General features: G+C 56.4%; 1 protein-coding gene across 1 annotated transcript; it reads right to left on the bottom strand.

Moving 5' to 3' along the window:
- Positions 1–292: 292 nt before the first annotated feature.
- LOC132318285 (ADP-ribosylhydrolase ARH1-like) lies at positions 293–3,983 on the bottom strand. Its single transcript, XM_059825065.1, has 7 exons — positions 3,973–3,983; positions 3,676–3,899; positions 2,722–2,820; positions 2,547–2,652; positions 1,695–1,774; positions 1,439–1,622; positions 293–665 (listed from the first exon to the last, which is right to left on the bottom strand). Exons 1-7 carry the CDS (start codon positions 3,981–3,983, stop codon positions 293–295), a joined length of 1,077 nt encoding a protein of 358 aa, XP_059681048.1.
- Positions 3,984–21,496: the final 17,513 nt, after the last annotated feature.

The raw sequence follows: 21,496 nt of genomic DNA, 5'->3' as shown, positions 1-21,496 counted from the left end.
TAGGACTTCTTGAAGGTCACACCTGACTCCCCAGGGACTCTCCCAAGCCCCCTCCGGACCCTGTGAAGGTCCCAGTTGACCGCGAGGGACCCTTATGAGCTCCCCAGCACCCCGTGAAGGATCCTGCTGACTCCCAAGGACTCTCCTGAGCTCCCCAGCACCCCATGAAGGTACCTGCTGCCCCCCAAAGACCCTCCCAAGCCCCTCCAGGACCCCATGAAGGTCTCTGCTGCATCCTGGGGACCCACAGGGGCTTTCCCGGGAGGGGGACAGAACGTGACACAGGGGGTGCTCAGCATCTCCCCCAGGCCAGCGCGTGGAGGCGGTGGGCAGCATCACGCAGCCGCTCACGGTGCTCAAGGCGGCAGTGCAGCCCAGGGGGGATGGGCGCCAGCCCCCCCCGCAGCCCCCAGCACCCAGCGGCAATGGTCCCCGTTGAATCGCTGTCCCCGCCATGCAGCACCCCCCTCGCACACAGGTCCCCCCAGCTTCCGCCGGCTGCCAGCAGGGCCTCCAGGGCCACCATGGGTGCGTCATGCCCACTGCGCCCTGGCCACCCATCCAGTGCCCAGACCAGGTATGCCGCATCCCGCTCAGCCGGTGATGGAAGGGATGGCACCTGTGGTGGGCCACGACCCTCCAGAAGGCCCCGGGATTCCAGGTACCTGCAGGCACATGGGGACATTGAGGTCACTGGGAACACTGGAGTCATTGAGGACATGGGGACATTGGGGTCACTGGTCATATTGGGGTCACCAGGGACATGGAGGGTATTTGGGTCAGCAGGGACACCGGAGTCAGCAGGGACACTGAAGCCATGGGGACACTGGAGTCACCAGGGACACTGGTGTCACTGGGGACATTGGGGTCATTGGTGTCACTGGTGACAATGGGATAACCAGTGACACAGGGGGTCACAAGGCTGTCACAGCAGCCCCTGTGACACCAGGTGCCTGTGGGGACTTTGCGGACAACTGGGACACCGGTGGGCACTGCGGCAGTGAAGGCAGTGGGGAAACCGTTAGTACCAGGGAAACCAAGAGCACCAGGGACACCAGGGACACTGAGGTCAGTGGGGGTGTGGGGTGTCCCTGGGTCACATTCCTACAACTGAGGATGGCAGCACTGGCAGGGACACTGGGGACATGGGGACACTGGGGGCAGCAGGGACAGGCTAGGCATTGGTGACCCTGCGGACAGACTGGGCACCAGCGTCAGCAGTGACACCAGTGACAGTGGGGCAGGGGACACCGGGGACATCGAGGCACTGGGGCAGAGCAGTGACACCAGTGACACCAGTGCGGTGCTCCGCCAGGACTGGGAGAGAGCCTTGTGGGCACCCGTCACACTAGTGAACTCCTGAGCTCCTCCCAGTATCCTCACCAACCTCTCCCAGTGCTCCCAGTGACCCCACAGAACCCTCCCAGTACCCCCTCACCGATGCCAGGCATCCTTGAAGAAGGGCCAGGCAGCAGCGTTGTCCCCCACGGCCACCCCGGCACCCTCCACATAGTCCCATGCGAGGGGCAGGACCCGCAGCAGCTCAGCCCCCCAGCGCTCTGGGGGCTCCCCCCGAGCCCCCAGAGCCCCAAAGAGGGCCACCGCCAGCGCCCCGAGGTACCCTGCGGGGACAAGGGTTTCAGGGAGGCTCCAGTGTCCCCTCCTCCTCTGTACCCCCCCTGCCTGGCACTCACCGGTGGGGTGGTGGTGGGTCATGCGCCCACTCTCGATGCTCACCCGGATCAGCGTCGGCAGCTCCCAGGCATGCGGGTACCTGTGTTGGCATCAGCCCTGTCCCCCCTCCCTGTCCCTGTATCCCCAGCCTTGTCCCTATCCCCATCCCATCCCCTGTCCCTTCCAGGTCAGACATCCCCATGTCCCCAGCCCCGACACCCTCATGTCCCCATTCCCCCAGCTCTGACACCCCCATGTCCCTGTCCCTGACTCCCCTATGGCCCTGACACCCCATTACGCAACAGCCCCATGCACCCATCCCCACTATGTCCCCCTCCCTCCACCTCTGACACTCCATTGTCCCTGTCCCCGTGTCCCCCTCCCCACCATGTCCCCATCCCCACCAGCTCTGACATCCCCATGTCCCCATTGCCCCAGCTCTGACACCCCTGTGTCCTTTCTTGTGCCCTCTGTGTCCCTGTCCCCTCCATGTCCCTGTCCCCTCCAGCTCTGACACCCCCATGTCCCCATACCTGACATCCCCTATGTCCCCATCCCGCCATCTCTGACACCCCCATGTCCCCGTCCCTGACACCCCTATGGCCCTGACACCCCGCTACCCAACAGGCCCGTGTCCCTATCCCCACTATTTCCCCATCCCTCCACCTCTTACACCCCTGTGTCCCTGTCCCGTCCCCTTTGTGTCCCTGTCCCCTCCATGTCCCTGTCCCTCCTGCTCTGACACTCCCAAGTCCCCAGCCCCATCCTGTCCCCATCCCCCCGGCTCCGATAGCTCTGTCCCCCTGTCCCCATGTGTCCCCCCATGTCCCCACCCCCGCCAACGCTGTCCTGTCCTGTGTCCCTGTCCCTACCTGAGGCCGATGGCCAGGCTACGCATGGCGGCCCCACAGCCAGTGCCGGTGGGGTTGAAGGGAATGCGATAGCCCTCGGGCTCCCCAGGCCGCAGCTGCGAGGTGCCTGTGGGGGTTGGGGGCATAAGACCCCCTGACTCCCTTGACTCCCTCCAGACCCTCGGACCCCACTCACCCAGGATGCTGGTGGGCCCCGGCTTGCGGCCCTCCATGTCACCCATGGCAGCCACGTAGCGGCGAGCCAGCTCCTGCAAGAGGGGTTCCCCCTCCAGGCCTGGGGGTGGTTAGTGAGGACCTCCCTGGGCCACCCAAACTGGAGGGGAGGGAGAGACCCCATGCACCCCCCAAAACTGAAGGGGAAGAGGAAGACCCCTATTGTACCACTCCCAAATGGTGGGGAAAGGGAACACCGCCTCACAGACAACCCAAAAGTGAAGGGGAAGGAGTTTACCCTCCATGGACCGTCCAAAACTGAAGGGAAAAAGGCACACCACCCACGGGCACAAAAATTGGAGGGGAAGGGTGATATTCCCCCATGCACTCCCCCCCAACAGGAGGGGAAATGGGGCAACATCCATGAACACCCCAAAACCTAGGAGAAATGGGGAATCCCAAATTGGCTGGGAAAGGGGTAATCCCCCCCGGGCTCCCCAAATTGGCAGGGGGAAATGGGGCCCCCCCAGCACCCAGTATGGGAGGAAAGGGAACACAAATTCCCACAAACTGTGGGGAAAAACAGGACCCCCCCGAGGGGAAATTTTTTTGGAGGGCAAAAGAGGGAGCCTTACTGGAGCACCTAAAGGGGGGGTGTGTGCAATTAACATGCTCCCAACCTCCCTCCAGGGCCAGCCAGGGACCCCCAAACCGCCCCTCCATACAGCCCAGGGGTATAACAGGGACCCCCCAAACACCACCCCCAGACCCCCACCATGCAGCCCAAGGCATATAACAGGGACCTCCAAACCCCCCCAGGGAACCCACATGCAGCCCAGGGCTATAACAGGGACACCCCAGTCCCCAGAACACTCCACTGAGGGTCTGGGGTACAAGGGGACGCCATCCACTGGGGACCCTCCCCTGTGTCTGCGGGGTGCGATGGAGACTGCTGCTGCTGCCCACCCCCCCCAACCTGTGGCCAGGCCTTCGGCGGTCGCAAGGTGGAGGACGGTGTCATCACTGACGGGCCACTCGGGGGGCTCGAGGGTGATGGCCTCCAGCCCCCCCAGCTCGGCCAGCTCGGCGTGGATCTGGGGTCCTGAGGTGCAGTACTCCCAGCGCCCCCCCCGGTACCCAAGCGCGTCCCCCACCCCACTCAGCACCATGGCCGCTTCGTAGGCTTCCACCGAGGGCACCCTGGGGGAAACAGTGGGGCTTCAGGGGGGTGGCAGTGGTGGGGGGTATGCCGGGAACCCCCGGGGGCACTCACGTCTCCTCCATTGCAGCAGCAGCTGGGGACGCCCATCAGAATCAGGGCACGGGGCCAGCCCTGGCCAGGGGCCCTTAAGGAGGATGAGGACACCCCGGGGATTGGGGGGGGACACACAGGAGTGCTGTTCCCATGGTGATGGGGATAAGTAGTGAGGGACTCCATGGACTCTGTTCTGGGGCGGTGGCAGGGAGGAGAAAGGCTCCGGGGAGGGGGGGGGCAAAAGGCACTGAGAGAGGACTGGGGGCTCTGGGGGGCACCCAGAGGGGCATGGAGGGACATGGAGGCAGGATGTAGCCAAAGAGGGCTGGGGGTACCCAAAGGGGCATGGAGGACCCTGGGGGGCACCCTAAGGGGACTGGGGGACACCCGAGAGAGAGAGGGGGGAAACCCAAAGGGACCCAAGAGGTACCCCAAAGGGGCATGGAGGCACATGGGAGGCACCCAAAGGGGCTGGGGGGTACCCAAAGGGGACACCCAGAGGGGACAGAGGTCTCAAAAGGCTTTGGGGCACAGAGGGATGGGTTTTAGCAAGCCCCAGGGAAGGCAGCGACAGGGAGAAAAGGAGCATCTCCAAGGAAAAATGTTTCTGCCAAATATTTTCCCATATTTATTTCACTGGGACGGCGCAAAAACATGGCCTCGAGCCATATTTTGGGGCGAGACCCCCCCAAAACTGCTATTGCCTGGGTCCCGCCAGGATTGGGCAGCGTGATGAAGTCCTGCTCTGACAACTGGGGTTGGCTCTGACCTAAAACTGCTGGGTTTTGCTATTCAAAAAAAAATAAAATTAATGTTTGGTGGTGGGCAGCAAGCGGTTAAAAGATCATCCTTAAATTTCAGAGCCTTAATTACAGAGTCAAGCAGCATAGCCTCGGCCCAGGCCCCATGCCAGTCCCAGAAAAGTGCAACTCCTGGCTCCCCAGCACCAGGTTTTCATCTTTTTTTTTGGCCCAAATTATGTCAAATGAGACACGAATCTTTGATCTGTGGGAAAAGAACGGGGGCAGGGGGGTGTAACAGATGGTTGGTAGTAAAATAGGTGAATAATGAGGTTTAAAATTCATTGTTAATTTGGAAAAATAAAAAAAAAAATTGGTGTACAAAAAATAACAATTTTTTTGACATATTTTTGTCTGGACATACAGAAATTGAGGTTTCATGCTGCCATGCTCCAAAGAGTGTGTTCAGGCCCTAAATAGGAAGCTATGGACCCTGTGGTTCAGGGTCAGGGAAGGGGCAGGGCACCCCCAACCCTGCAGGTCAGGTCCAAGGCAGGGCCAGAACACCCCCAACGCCCCCAGATCATGGACCAGACAGGGACAGGGCACCCCAAACTGCACAGGTCAGTGCCAGGACACAGGCAGGACACCCCCAAACTCCCCAGGTCATGGACCAGACAGGGACAGGGCACCCCAAACCCTGTGGGACAGTGCCAGGACACAGGCAGTACACTCCCAAACCCCCCAGGTCACGGAACAGGCAGGGCAAACCCAATGAGTCAATGACAGGACAGGGGCAAGAAACATTCAAACTTGGTAAGTAAGGGCCAGGATTGGGGCAGGACACCCCCAAACCACACAGGTGAGGGCCAGGACAGGGGCAGGGCACCTCCAAACCCCATGAATCTGTGCTCTGACAGAGGCAGTGCACCACAAATCTACAGGTGATGGCCGTGACAGGGAAAGGCACCAACAAACCCCAAGGGAGAGGGTCAGAACAAGGGCCAAGAACACCAAAACCCAAAGGTAATGGCCCAGACAGGTGCAGGGCACACCAAACCCAGTGGACCAGGCCCAAAACAGCAGCAGGGCACCCCCAAGCCAAGTTGGCCATGGAAAGAGAGAGGCCCAGGAAACCCCAGACCTCAAGGTTCAGGGCCAGGACATGGACTGGGATCCCCACGCTCCACTTGTAGCAGCCAAGACAGGGGTAAAGAACCCCATATGTGGCAGGTCAGGGACATGACAGGGACAAGGCAGCTTGAAATCCTTGTGGGTCATGGCCAGATCAGGGGCAGGGAACCCCAAACTCCATGGATCACAGACAATACAGGGGCTGGGCACCCCCAAAAGACTGAGGATCAGGGCTAGAACAGAGGCAAAGCACCCCCAAACCTGCGGATCAGGACCAAGACAGAGACAGGGAAACCCAAAAATCCATGGGTCAACCCCAAAACCTCATGGGTCAGGTCCAGGACAGGGGCAGAGCACCCCCAAATCCTGTGGGTCAGGGAAATGAAAGGGCAGGGCACCCCCAAAGACTACGAGTCAGGTACAGGATGGGGGCTGGGCACCCGCAAGCCCCAATGAGTCAGGGCCCATGCAGGGGCTGAGCACCTATAACCCTGAGTGTGATGGTCAGGACAGGAGCGGGGCACCCCCAAACCCCATGTGTCAGGGCCAGGGTACCCAAAATCCAGTGCATGAGGGCAGGACAGTCAAATGTCATCCCCCAAGCCCTCAGTGTTTTGGCCAGGCCACAGGATGGACACCCCGAAGATTGCTGGTCAAGGCAAGGGCAGGGACAGGGCACCCTCAAATGCCCCGGGTCATGGTCAGGACAGGGGCAGGGCCTTCCCAAACCCCACATGCCAGAGCCAGGACAGGGGCAGGGTACCCAAAACCCCATATGTCAGGGCCAAGACAGAATCACAGAATCACAGAATCACAGAATCACTACGGTTGGAAAAGACCTGTAAGATCATCAAGTCCAACCATCAACCCAACACCACCATGCCCACTAAACCATGTCCCACAATGCCTCGTCCACACGTTCCTTGAACACCTTCAGTGATGGTGACTCCACCACCTCCCTGGGCAGCCTGTTCCAATGCTTCACCACTCTCTCAGGAAAGAAAATTTCCCTAATATCCAGCCTAAACCTCCCCTGGTGCAACTTGAGGCCATTTCCTCTTGTCCTATCACTTGTCACTTGGGAGAAGAGAACAGCACCCACCTCCCCACAACCCCCTTTCAGGTAGTTGTAGAGAGCCTCCTCTTCTCCAGATGGAACAACCCCAGCTCCCTCAGCTGCTCCTCATCAGACTTGTGCTCCAGACCCCTCTCCAGCTTCGTTGCCTTTCTCTGGACATCGTCCAGCACCTCAATGTCCTTCTTGTAGTGAGGGGCCCAAAACTGAACACAGCATTTGAGGTGCGGCCTCACCAGCGCCGAGTACAGGGGCACGATCCCCTCCCTACTCCTGCTGGCCACACTTTCTGATACAGGCCAGGATGCCGTTGGCCTTCTTGGCCACCTGGGCACACTGCTGGCTCATATTCAGCCGGCTGTTGATCAACACCCCCAGGTTCTTTTCCGCCGGGCAGCTTTCCAGCCACTCGTCCCCAAGCCTGTAGCATTGCATGGGGTTGTTGTGACCCAAGTGCAGGACCCGGCACTTGGCCTTGTTGAACGTCATACAAGTGGCCTGGGCCCATCGATCCAGCCTGTCCAGATCCCTCTGCAGAGCCTTCCTACCCTCCAGCAGATCAACACTCCCGCCCAACTTGGTGTCGTCTGCAAACTTACTGAGGGAGCACTCTATCCCCTCATCCCGATCATTGATAAAGATACTAAACAAGACGGGTCCCAAAACTGAGCCCTGGGGGACTCCGCTTGTGACCGGCCGCCAACTGGATTTCACTCCATTCACCACGACTCTCTGGGCTCGGCCATCCAGCCAGTTTTTTACACAGCGAAGAGTGCACCTGTCTAAGCCATGATTTGCCAGCTTCTCCAGGGGAATACTGTGGGAGACAGTGTCGAAGGCTTTACTAAAGTCCAGGTAGGCGTCGACAGCCTTTCCCTCATCCACTAGGTGGGTCACCTGGTTATAGAAGGGGATCAGGTTGGTCAAGCAGGACCTGCCTTTCATGAACCCGTACTGGCTGGGCCTGATCCCTTGGTTGTCCTGCACGTGCCCTGTGAGCGCCCTCAAGATGAACCTCTCCATAATCTTCCCCGGCAGAGGTCAGGCTGACAGGCCTGTAATTCCTCGGTCCTCCTTTCGGCCCTTCTTGTAAATGGGCGTCACGTTGGCAAACCACCAGTCATCTGGGACCTCCCGTGTTAACCAGGACTGTTGATAAATGATGGATAGGGGCAGGGTACCCCCTAACCCTGTGAGTCAAGGCCAGGACAGGGGCAGGGTACCCAAAACCCCATGTGTCAGGGCCAAGACAGGGGCAGGGTACCCCCAAACCCTGTGAGTCAGGGCCAGGACAGGGGCACAGCACTCCGAAAGCTTGCAGGTCAGGGCCAAGACAGGGTAAGGGACACCCAAACCCCATGAGTCAGGGAAATGAAAGGGGCAGGGCATCCCATACCCCACAGGTCTGGGCCAGGTCAGTGGCATGACACCCCAAAAGCCCATGAGTCATGGACGAGACAGGGACAGGGCACCCCAAACCCAGTGGGACAGGTCCAGAACAGGAGCAGGGCACCCCAAACCCCATGGGTCAAGGCCAGGACATGGACAAGACACCCCCAAGGCCCCCAGGTCATGGACCAGACAGGGACAGGGCATTCCCAAACACCATGGTTCAGATCTGGAACAGGAGTGGGGCACTCCCAAAAGAAGTTGCTCATGTCAAGAGCAGAGGTGGAGAACCTCAAATCCTGTGGGTCAGGGTCCAGACAGGGGCAAGGCACCCTCAAACCCCATGGACCACTGCTAATACAGGGGCCGGGTACCCACAGACTCCACGTGTCAGGACCAGGACAGGGGCAGGGCATCCCCAGATCCCACAGTTCTATGCCAAGGTGGGGGAAGGGCCACCACAAATCCTGTAGGTCATGGCCTAGAAAGGGGCAGTGCCCCCTAAAACCAAGTAAGTCTTGGCGGCAGCAGAGAAGGGGCACCCCCAAACCCCACAGGAAAGGGCCAGAACAGGGCACCCCCAAACCCCAGAAATCACAGCCAGAACAGGTGAAGGGAACCCCCAAACCCCATGGGTCATGGTGAGGGCAGGGGAAGGGCACCCGCAAACCCCACATGCCAGGGCCAGGATGGAGGCAGGACACCCCCAAACGGTGTGGGTCATTCCCTGGACAGGGGAAGGGACAGGCACCCCCAAACCCCATGGATGCTGGCCAGAGCAAGGAAGGGTACCACCAACCCTTTTGATGTCACTTGTGGTTTAATGTCAGATAGGCAGGATCAGGCCTTTGACATTTGCAGGTGCTTGTGATGTAATTTGTGATTTAGTGTCTGACATGGCAGAACCAAGGGCTTGATTTGTGCAGGTTATTGTGATGTCTCGTGTGGCTGAGTAGCTAATGATGCAGGATCAGGCCTCTGGCTTGTGCAGGTGCTTGTGATGTCAGTGCTGGCTGAGTAACAGCTTTGACAGGATCAGGTCCTTGACTGTTGCAGGTGCTTGTGACATAATTTGACGCTGAGTAGCTGATAAGGCAGGATGAGGGTCCTGGATTGTGCAGGTGCTTGTGATGTCACATGTGGCTTAGTGGCATAGGGCAGAACCAAGCACCTTGCGTCTGGAAGTACTTTTGATGTCACTTGAGTTGGAGTAACTGATAGGGCAGGATCAGGCCCCTGTCTTGTACAGATGTTTTTGATGTCTGTGACTGTTCATTCAGCTCCCGCTCCCATTTTGTCTAACACAGCTCATGCTAAGGCCTCATGTATGCTTGCAGCAAACCACTAGGTCAAAGCAAGATCACCATGTAGGCAGGACAGGTTGCCAGAAAGAGCTAAAAGGGCGTAGTGTATTTGCGTGGCAAGGTTTTGGTAGGGGGGGCTACAGGGGTGGCTTCTCTGAGAAGATGCCAGAAGCTGCCCCCATGTCCAACAGCCAGTGCCAGTTGGCTCCAAGATGGACCCACCACCGGCCAAGGCTGAGCCCATCAGCAACAACAGTAGCGCCTCTGGGATAACATTTTAAAAAGAGGGGGAAATGCTGCACAACGGCAGCTGGAAGAGAGGAGTGAGAATGTGTGAGAGGAACAACTCTGCAAACACCAAGGCCAGTGAAGAAGGAGGGGGAGGAGGTGCTCCAGGTGCCGGAGCAGAGATTCCCCTGCAGCCCCTGGTGAAGACCATGGAGAGGCAGGCTGTCCTCCTGCAGCCCATGGAGGTCCATGGTGGAGCAGATACCCACCTGCAGCCTGTGGAGGACCCCACGCCGGATGCTTGAAGGAGGCTGTGACCCCGTGAGAAGCCTGCACTGGAGCAGGCTCCTGGTAGGAGCTGTGGCCTCATGGAGAGAGGAGCCCATACTGGAGCAGGTTTGCTGGCAGGACTTGGGACCCTGCGGGGGACCCATGCTGGAACAGTCTGTTCCTGAAGGACTGCACCCCATGAGAAGGACCCATGCTGGAGCAGTTTGTGAAGAACTGCAGCCTGTGGGAAGGACCCACATTGGAGAAGTTCGTGGAGGACTGTGTCCCATGGGTGGGACCCAATGCTGGAGCAGGGGAAGAGTGTGAGGCAGAAGGAACGGCAGAGACAATGTATGATGAACTGACCACAACCCCCATTCTCCATCCCCCTGTGCCGCTCGGATGGAGGAGGTAGGGAAATTGGGAGTGAAGTTCAGCCCAGGAAGAAGGGAGGGGTCAGGGGAAGGAGTTTTAAGATTTGGTTTCATTTCTCATTAACCTGTTCTGATTTGATATGTAAAAAATTAAACTAATTTCCCAGAGTCAAGTCTGTTTTGCCTATGATGGTAACTACTGAGAGATCTCTCTGTCCTTATCTTGACCCATGAGCTTTTCATTGTATTTTCTCTCCCCTGCCCAGCTGAGAAGGGGAGCAACAGAGCAGCTTTGGTGCACACCTGCCGTCCAGCCAGGGTCAACCCACTTCTATCTGCAGTTGTACGTGTAAGTGTATCTTTAGCTGTAACTGTATCTGCAATTGTATTTGTCATGATTTATGTGACTGTTCTTGTATCTAATTGTGCATACTATGGTGTCTGTGACTCTAATTGTACCGTACCTGTATTATATCTATTTTATGCCTATTTCTGCAATTGAGTATGTGTATGGGTCTTTAATTGCAATGGTGCCTGTGTGTGCTGGTTTAGGCTAGCATAGAGTTAATTTTCTTCATGGTAGCTCGCATGATGCTACATTTTGGATTTGTAATGACGAGAATATTGATAACACACCTATGTTGTAGTCATTGCTGAACAGTGCTCACTGTCATGAAAAATTCGCAACCAGCCCATACCGACCGAGGCGAGAGGCAAGGACACACAGTATAGAATTACAGGGGCAAATCTTTTTTCACGCGCGTGCTGTGTCTTGGCCCAGTTGGAGAACCCCAAATGTGGCCTCACAAAGGGTTCTTAGACCCTTCAGGCGTTCAGGTCCAAGACGACTTGACTAAACACTAGCACCCACACTACCCATTACTAACCATAGTCAAAACTTTGCAAAGCAGCTCTAGTTTTGCAGCACTCTTGCTGCTCGTCCATTGATCCAGATGGCCCTGGATGGAGTCAGTCTTGCTTGACTTATTGATCTATGATGCCCAACGATGCTGGGAGGGTTTCAAAGATGTCTCAGAGGGGCTAGGATGCTGGCCTTATCTTGTTTGACCCCAGGTATCCTTTACCCTTCATGGACAGCTCTAAGCTTCCCAGAAGCAAAGTCCTGCTCTCCAGGGCCGGGCTGTACTTTCGTTTCTTTTACTTCAGCGTGAACAATACCAAAGTCTCCAGGAAAACTCCACCACATCATCACATTACAGTGTATCATGTGAACTCATCATATAGAGATCTACAAAGTTAATACACTTTCATGCTCTAAAGGCTGGTTGATTACATGGTTAGGGAAGGGGATTTTCATAATGTGCCCTATGGGTCCTACTAGCCCCCAGGGCCCCAAAAAGCAAGGGACAGGGTGACGGAGAGCCAGCAAAGATGCCATGTGGGGAGGATCAGTCTCCGTTAGTGATTAAATTTGCTGCACCAAATGAGAAATCCCCTGCAGCACTCAGGGCACTTCAGCGTCGCTGGCAGAGCTGTCCCACGGTGTTTCATCTCGCCTGCTCCCTGCCAGGGGATTTCTCTGCTCGGGGCAGGTCCCTCCTTCCCTGCCCTCCAGCATCCAGACCCAATTCAAAGCTCGGCACGTGCATGGCACTGCATGGCCTGCTCCCAGCACCCCTGGGGCACCTGTCCTGTGGCTCGGTGCTCTAAGGATGCGCTGCCCTTCCCGTGCTTCCCCAGGAGTGGGTGAAGAAGACACTGGCCGCCATGGCTTTGGTGGAATCCCGGCTGCCTGTGCAAGCCCAGCAGATCCTCTGGCAGGCGAGCTGGGGCTGGATTAGCCCTTGGCGGGGCGGACAACCAAATTCCCCAGGGCCAGAAAGAAAGCTTGGGAAAGGGGCGCTGCAAGAGGGGAAGGGGCACCTAAAGCCTCCAGCCCTTCTTTCCAAGCCGGACGTTAGCCCAGAGCTGGCTGGAGCCAGGCTGGAGCCAGACTGGAGCCAGGCTGGGCCTGCCCTCCATGCTGCCTTACCTCTGCACAGGAGACGGGCTGCTTCAAGGGAAGAAGCTGCGGTACTTTGTTCAGGACCTGCACAGGCTCGGGCACACTGGCAGGAGCTGGGGGCAGCCGGGGATGACGGCAGCCCTGACTCCTCCACAGCACTGGCGACAGCCACTGCAAGGCTCCCCAAGCCCCTCCAGAGTCTGGGGGCTGCCCCTCCCCGCACAGCTCAGCGTGGACACGCCTGCTCTCTCCTCGCAGGCCTGCTGCGATGGGCCAAGGGACACAGGAGCCGATCGAGGAGAGATGCCGTGACGCAAAGTATAGCATTGCAAGAGGAATTCTGGCATTCGTGCGTATGAGCTCTCCCGTTTAACCTGGGGCACCTTGAATGCGCTTTTACACGTGGTTCTCATACCTTTCAGGCATTCAGGTCCAACGCGATTTGACCAATCGCTACTCAACACACACGCACACACACACTCACACGCTGCTGTTTTGCAGAGCAACTCTAATTCTGATGCGTCGTCATCCACCTGCTTCTTTCTTCATGTAGACATCCCTGGAGTCGGTGTCGCTGCAGTTCCTTATCTCTGATGCCAGACCCTGGGAGGCTTTCCCAGAGGTGCCGGAGGGGCTGGGATGCTGGTGTGACCTGGGTAGTCCAGGGGGATCCTTTCTTCTTGCGGGTGGGGGCTGTCCTTCTCCTCCTTGCAATGAGCTGGGGTCCTTTAATCATGCTGACTGACCCACGACTGTGCAGTATACCATGTCAGTTGGATGTATCTCTCTCTCTCTCTCTCTCTCTGTCTGATCCCCGCAGGGCCAGAGAGCAGGAAGGAGCGCCCCGGGGCATGCTGGGAGCTGTAGCTCTTCAAGAACCCCTTCAGATCCTCATGTTGTAGTAGTTTCTTCATTCCAATAGGAGCAGACAGGAGATCTTGAAATAAGGTGTAGCTGGATTGTAGCAATGGATGAGTTGTGACAGGAGCTGAATAACTGAAGTCACATCCTGTAATTTCAGTGAAACGGCAAATAGAGATATTTGAGGGATTACCAGTATTTACAGTGGTTTCATCTGCGAGGAGGGAATCGCAAAGGGTTCTCATACAAACACATCCATTTCCAACATAGATAAGGATAGTTTCAGGATTTTCATCAGGATGTATTTCAAAGTGAGAAATGTTTGGTTCTGTGTTGAGTCAGATGTCTCTTTGTAATTATGATCCCCTGGCGTGGTAGTTAAAAAGATTCCTGGTCCCCAAAAGCCTCCTGCTTCTTCCTCACTTAACACGATTCGGTCTGCCCCCTCAAGAGAAACTCGCCACACATACTCAACCTCTGATTCTCGTGACCGCCTTGAGTATTTCTCCTGTAATTTTATCAACTCTGCTGGTGACCGCGGAATTGTACACGCAGTAGCGTGGACCTTGTCGTCGTCATCAACAGCAGTCTCAGTTTTAACCAAGAGCCGTAAGGGGATCGATTGAGGTTGGGATTCAGGGGTCTCTTCAGCCTCATCATCATCGGATGCACTCGTAACTCCATACGCTTTCAGTCTAGCCGCGTTGCATGAGGTATCACGGCCACCCTTAAGGGATTTGATGGCGTTCAATGAGAACTCTCACGGCTAGATTAATGAATAGTGTAGTTTATTAAAGCAACAGATGCACAAGTTCTTTTGGATGGCCGGTGATAGAATTACTGCCCACAAAGCATGTGCATATACCAAGAATATGAGTACTACAGCCTGGCTACAAGCGCGCTAAATGACAAAGCAACTCTATAGAGGTTTCTACATCTCCCGGGGAAACACTTGGAATAGCCAAGTGCTTGAATCTGACCCAAAGGCGTCCCAGTTGGTGGGGAAGAGAGTTTCAGCCCATTGACTGATCCCAGGTGTCAGAGCAGGTCTGCGATGGTGTCTTCCCTAACATCCCTCCTCTCTTAAGCCTTTTTATACTATTTTTACTTTTCTGGTGGAGCTTGAGTGACTCTGGTCATATATTTCTTTGTTGTAATTGATGTAAAAGTTTCTCGCTTTGCTTTTAAAGGTATAGACCGAGAAAAATTCAGAGCGCAGGCTCAGTGAGGGGTGGTGGCACCTTGGAGGTGGGTAGCTTTGGGACAGAGGTGTGTTTATTAGTATTAAAATGAGATTATCGTGAGTATTTTGTCAAAAGGTGACAGACTGTGGGCCCATTCCCAGGTACTCCACTACACACCCTTACACACACTAAAGAGGTTATTGTATCTTTGTAGAGCGGCTTTGTCTTTGACCAGGCACGTATCCTCATTATCAGGGTGAGTCTCCATCTCATTGTTCCATAGTACCTTCCAGTTCCCGCCTTACCACAGAGCCTGGCCGCGGTGTGTCCACTCCGCTCCACCCTCCGTACAGTTTCTCTTAGGGTCAGCACAACAAGCTCCCCTGGCATTGCCAACATCTAAGGTTGCCTAGGGAACTTTTGTGGGACGGAGCTCTCGCGTGACCGCCACACTCTACCCTGAAGTTTCTTCAATGCTGTCCCTTTCCCAAAAATGCGAAGATAGATTTAATTTGTGAGTCACCTCCAGCAATAATTCCACACCCATACTAGCAAAGTATGTCACTTCCAAATAGTGAGATGGTTGTGAGCTTCATCAATAGTAAGAGCTGTTGAGAAAGTCACGACTCATCTCCCATTTTGCAAGTTCAAATTCTTGACTGTTTTCTCACTGCTGTGGATTTAAGTGTCAATTGCTTTAAAATAGCACTTAAAATTCATCATTTGTCATACCAGTAAGTTCTTGGTGCCGTAAGAGAAACGTTGTGCTGAGAAGGCACTCCAAACCTCTGCAATGTCTGTATATATACATTTTGTCTTCCCTTAGATGAAGGTATTTTGTAATCGGAAACCTTAGGGGAAGGACTTTTGGCTTTATCGTGATCAGACATCTAAAAGCCAGCCCTGTGCGACAGCTGCAGCCTAAGTCTTCAAGTTGCTTAAGCACCAAAGTAAACTTTGACTTTCCACTTAGCTGTCCTTTTTTTCCTTCCTCTCCATTTTTGTATTCAAATAAACAGTTTAAGTACTTGCTTAGCCTGGGAAAAACCAGTGCTATCCTTGTCCGGTTGTGATAAGCTACTTACTTGAAGGGCAGAAAGCTGAGACCGCCACGAAGCTATTTAGAAGAGGAAGAAGGGGGAAGGGGGAAGAATTGGAGAGCCCTAAGTTGGATGTTCTTCAGCTGGCCAAAACTGAGGAGGGGGAAGAGACCTACAGGGAGCTAAAGGCAAGCACAGGAGAGCAGCTGGGAGCCAGCAGTGTGATGTGGAGATAAGAAAGTGCTACACTGCAGTGTGTCAGGCAAAGTCTTTTCAGGAACCGCATGGAAGAGTTAATGCCATTGAACGGAGCCCAGCTCATCGGACATGGTTGCTCTGCTGGTCCTTCGCGTCCAAGAAAGATGAACTCCCCCTGGAATAACTGGAGAGGAGAGCTGCAGGGATTGGTGGGGCACGGGAGACGGACATGCGCGGTGGCATCAGGAGTTCTTGATTTGCTTAGGCTAGAAAAGCAAGTGGGGGAAGAGTGGGGTGACTCCTGTAAATGCAAAAGAGGAAAATACCGTGTAGGGAGAACAGTTACTAAGCTTGAAGGTATGGGCAGCAGAAAAAATGGGTGCCACCAGGCCCTGAGTAAATTTAAGCTGAAAGCTGGAAGAAACCTCTTAATGCTTAGAAGATTTGGGTGCTGCAAGAGCCTTCCGACGGAAATAAAGTAGAAAGCAACCAGCCAACCCCTTATTGCTTAATAGGGGGTTCAGTGAGGTTATGATGTTACAAATCTGTAATATAAAAACTCATCTACACAAAGTATCGAGGTGAGCAGGCACTTCTTTATTGCAGCGCTGGACGCACAGGGGATCAGCGCACCTAGTGTGCGTGCTTGGTTCCTCCGCTACAGAAGTTATGTACAATCAAAGTATACCTACTCATCGTCTTTCCAAGAAACAATTAACATATTCATACAGTTTCCGAGAACTCATTAGTATATGTAAATGCTCGTGATGCATGCGCCTCCAGGTACGCAGGTGGTCGTCTAAGGTCCTCTGGTGGTCGTCCATAGTCTTCGTCATGGTGTCTTCTAGTTGAACCCAATCTTTGTGCATGCTCAGCTCAGTTGCACAATTCCATTCTTGGAATCTCCTTAAGTTTTCCTCGGTTTCCTGACCAGGCCTACGACTTCTCATTCTCTTGACAAGCAACCCTACCTATTCACAACCCTACCTGTTCAACAGCTAGTTTATGATGAAATCACAGATAAATCATACCTAGTTATCATTACACAAAAAACCTAATTTAATTTTTCATTAATCGCTCTCTTGATTATACCATTCTATCAGTATCCATTCTTGGAAATAATCAATGGCTATTTCTAGTAATATCTATTGATTGGCATTCTTGATATTCAAATCAAGGTGGGAAAGGTAAGGAACTTTCCAAGCAGCATCACTGGTGCATAGCTGGTCACAGTGTTACGGGACTCAAACAAAACTTCTCTATTCGATTCTTCATCATTCCATCGCGTTACGATTAGTTCCTTAGAACGGAAGAGTGACTACCTGGTGAGATTCCTATGGTTATTGTTTCCAACTTAACACTCCTAGCTTATACATTTGTATTTTATTCTTTTATTTATTAATCAAACTTAACCCTTCTGCATGACCAAATCTTGATTATTTAGAAATCAGAGTATTTGCAACAATGATGGGCCTGGAGATCTCTTCCAGTCTCCCCTTCCTCCAGATGAACTGCCTCTTCAGGCATTGTCTCTCAAGATACGTGTTCCCTTTTCCCTTTTGAATGGCTCTGATGTCCTCTTCTTTGAAGGGCTGAGCTGTTGCTGATCAAGTATTTTGATGGCAAAAAGTGCAATGCTGACAGGATCGCTTCACTTGTGAATTGTGCTTGGGTACTTGCTGACCCTTCCCATTTTCGGTCTCCATTGCTTCAGTCACTTCTTGTTAGAGATCCTGCGCTTCTGATAGTGCCTGGTCCGCTTCTAGATGCTTAATACCTTTTGTTCCCTTCTTTATTTAAACGTAAGTTGTTTAAAAACAAAATACAAGCAAAAAAACCCCCCACGCCTTCTACCTGTTCCTCACGGTAATGGAACAAATTAACTGGAGTTGAACTTTGGGTTTGATGCCAGATGCTCTTTAGGCTGTATTCTTAAGGCAAGGAGCCACTCTTCTATCCCTGAGAGAGTGGATGAACTTGGTTTATTCATGTTGCTTTCCTCTGCTTCTGCTTCCTGCTGTTCTAAGAGTGTACTGAAAACACCTACCGTGTGTATGTGAGCGTGAGATGCTGTCTGAGGGAGAACTTTTGGCAGCATCTGTGGTACTGAATTAAAGAGCACCAGTGAGTGTTTGCGTGAACTGGACCGTGATCATCTGTAGTGTTAAAGCGTTTGGAGGTTTACAGGTACAGGCCTGGCCCATGTCGGCTGGAAAAATCAACAAATTCCTCAGCCCCACTCACGAGTGGGGATGGGCCAGGGGATTTCCCAGTGGGCGTTTTGGATGCAGCTCTTCTGCATGCAAATTTTGCATAACAAAATGCAACCCAATGGACAAGGGTATTGTGCCAGCTGGCCTCCATGCCAGGGAATGGTCCCAGGCACGTGTAATTTATTGTTGTAGAGAGAGTTTTTGTATAGTTCAGTGAAAGGAAATTGGCCCGCTCCTCTTGGGACAGCTTCTTCATGCGCTCTTGCTCGGGCCGCTGCTGGGGTGTGGTGGGCAGCGATTCCTGCTGCTCTTCCAGCGGGCTGGGCGCAGGCGTGAGGCCCCCCCAGGGCCCGAGGGATAGCACGTCGGGAGTCGTCGGGAGGGCGTGGCAGCCGCGGCAGCGCACGCAGGTGCTGCGGCAGCGTCTCGCGTGGGTTTTGGCCCCCCTTGGGCGACAGACGCAGCCAGCTGGGCTGCTTGGGTTTGGTAGCTGCCCCGGTGCGTGACTTGGTGCTCGAAGCCGCCGCCGATGCCGTCTCCTTCTTGCCATCAACCGTGTTGTTGGAGGCAGTTGGCCCCGCGCTGGGTCTTGGGGCTGCCGGCAGGGGACTGTGGACCCTGGGGGGCACGCTGGGGCCGGCCCGGGGCTTCGGGTCGGGCGGTTGGCGCAGTAGCCCCACCACCTTCACCCTTTGCCCAAGTGGGTGTAAACCCTGGATGGAGTTGAGCAAGTGCGCCCTCCGGTCGTTGCGGGGCGTCCTCAGCGCTGGGGCGGGGATGCTGTTCTGGTGAGGCCGGTACCAGCGTGAGGTGGGGATGCCGGTGGTGGGGCTGCCAGTAGCAGGATGGGGTAGAGATGGCTGTAGCAGGGGTGTTGGTAGCAGGCCGGGGTGGGGACGCTGGTTGCGGAGCGGTTGTTTCTTTTTGTAACCGCGAGGTGATGCCGCTGGTGCAGCCTGTGCCGGCAGGGGGCGCGGCCTCCTCTGCAGTGGTCCGACGGGGGCGCGGACGTGCAGCGGCGTGCGGCCCAGTGCTGCTGGGAGCCGCAGGGCCCAGCTGGGCCCCGACACCCGTCGGTGCCGTTGGCCGGCGGCGCCGTGTCGCCAGTTCCATTGAACATACTGCAGTCTCTGGGCAGCTGGGAGCCGTAGCTTAAAGCGCAGGGGGCCGGGGGACCAGGGTGGGCAAGGGCCCCCAGGCTGGGCGTGGGTCTGGAGCCCCAGGCCAGCGGTTTACGGCCTTCGTGCTGCGGGGTTTTGGTGGACCGGCTGCATTAAACCTTTCCCCTCCCATGGCTCGAAGGACCATTGTCCCTGGTGTTCCCCATGGTTCTACGCCTCTTGGCGGGCACCTTGTTGCTGTTGGAGGCTCTTGGCTTGGTGCTTCCTGCCTGCTGCCCGCTGCTGCCCGCCGCTGTGCTGTCGCCATCAAGGTTCCCCGGCCAGAGGTTTCTCGAGTGATTTTGAGTCCCGCGGGTGGTCTTCTGCGTCTGGGGTGTGCTGGCTGGTGCGGGGCGTTTGGCCTTCCTGCTGCCCGCCTTGCCCCATCTAGGCACCACCTGGCAGGAGACAATGGCCGGAGGCAGCGGCAAGCTGGTCAAAGCCTCCGGGGGCTTCCTCCACGGCGCCTCCGCCACTGTTTTTTCCATGCAGAGCGGTTGATGCTGGGGGGCAGCTGGGGGGCTGGCCAGGGGACTGAGCAGGGGGATCCGCAGGGGGCTCAGCAGGGGACTCTCCCGAGGACCCTTCAGGGGATCCTTTCGGGGACTGTCCACAGGGCTGTCCTCTGAAGTCTCCGGAGACCTCTCTCGGGAGCTCTCCGGTGAGCTCTTCTTGGAAGTCTCCAAAGGAGACAGTGGCAGGTAGGTGGGGAGGTCTGCCGCCACCCTGCCCTGCTTCCCCTCGGGGTCCTGCAAGGGGGAGGCCGCCACCCCCCAGAAGGGGTCAGCGTCCCCCAGCATCACTGCCGCCAGGCGGTCCTCGGGGCAGTCGCCCTCCACCCCGTCCTCCAAGAAGTCACGGACTTTGCTGAAGGAGGCACTGCCGGCAAGGCTGTCCTGGAGATCGGGGAAGAGCTCTTCACCGTCCACCAGCATCACCGCCGCCGCTTGCTCCGTGTTGCAGCCGCCCTCTGCCCTGTACTCCAAGAGGCGGGGGAGCTTGTTGAGGGAGCTGGTCAAGTTGGGGACGTAGGGGACGTCGGGCATGGTGTCCTCACCATCCCCCAGCCCCGCCGCCACCGCTCGCTCCTTGGGGCAGCCCCCTTCCAACACATACTCAGAGAGGTCGCGGAGCTCATCGAGGACCTCGGCAGTCAAGCTGGGGACACTGGTGGTCAAGATGGTGCCCTCAGCGTCCCCTGGGCGTGCCAGAACCGCTTGGTCTTGGGGGCAGTCGCTGTCCACCACGTGCTCGGACAAGTCGTGGAGTTCATCAAGGAAAGCGGTGCTGGCGAGGCTGTTGGGGAAATGAAGGACATGAGGGAGGGTGTCCTCGCTGTCCCCCAGCCCCACCGCCACCGCTCGCTCCTTGGGGCAGGGGCGGCCGCCCTCCGCCACGTACTCGGAGAGGTCGGGGATCTCACTGAGGAAGTCAGTCAAGTCGGGCACATCGTGGATGGTGTCCTCGCCGTCCCCCAGCCCCACCACCACCGGTGGCTCCTTGGGGCAGCCGCCTTCTACCACATACTCGGAGAGGTCGGGGAGCTCGTGGAGGAAGGCGGCCAAGCTGGGGCTGTCGTGCACGTCGGGGACGGTGTCCTCGCCATCCACGGTGTGGAGCCAGGCGAGCGGATTGTTGCCGGTGGTGTCCTGCGCCTGGACACAAGGAGAGGCCTGGGCCAAGGGCGCTGGCCCCCACTCGGGCAGATCCGCGGGCTTCCCTGGGGCCGCCAGGGTGGTCACCGCTGCTACAAAAGCAAACAAAGCCAACCCAACCCCAGGGCGATGCAAGATTTCCTCAGCTTGGCCGCCCACCTGTGGGCTCTGCCACCCCCCAAAACTCACCTTTGGGCTTCGTCATGGTTCTGCCGGTCGGCGGAGCCAGGGCGGTCTGGTGGGGGCTGGGGGCAGGGACGCTGTCCTCGCTGGCCGCCCTGTCCTTGTTGGAGGCCTCCGACAGCTTCTGAGCGCTGCCGGGCAGGGTGTGGGCCACAGGGGGGCCCTGCACCCAATGCTGAGCCACGGGGCGGTGGGGTGGCGTAGGGACATGCAGCGGGCAGGAGGCCGTGGGGTACAGGGGCTCCCCCTGGACCACGGTCCCCAGCCCCATCGTCTGGCGGGGCAGCAGCATCCCTGTCACAACCTGCTGTCCCCAGCCATAGGCAGGGGGACAGGGAGCAGGCACGCGGGGGAGCTGCACCCCTTGGGGGAGCTGCATCATGGAGGGGAGCTGCACCACAGAGAGGAACTGCACCCCTTGGGGGAGCTGCCCCATGGTGGGGAGCTGCACTCCGGGGGGGAGCTGCACCACTGTGGGGAGGTGCCCCATGGTGGGGAGCTGCACCCTTTGGGGGAGCTGCTCCACAGGGGGGAGCTGCACCCCTTGGGGGAGCTGCACCAGCTGCCC

This window comes from Gavia stellata, chromosome 15 (assembly GCF_030936135.1).
Source record: "Gavia stellata isolate bGavSte3 chromosome 15, bGavSte3.hap2, whole genome shotgun sequence".
Classification (NCBI taxonomy): Eukaryota; Metazoa; Chordata; class Aves; order Gaviiformes; family Gaviidae; genus Gavia; species Gavia stellata.
This window is presented reverse-complemented; position numbering and strand designations above follow the sequence as displayed.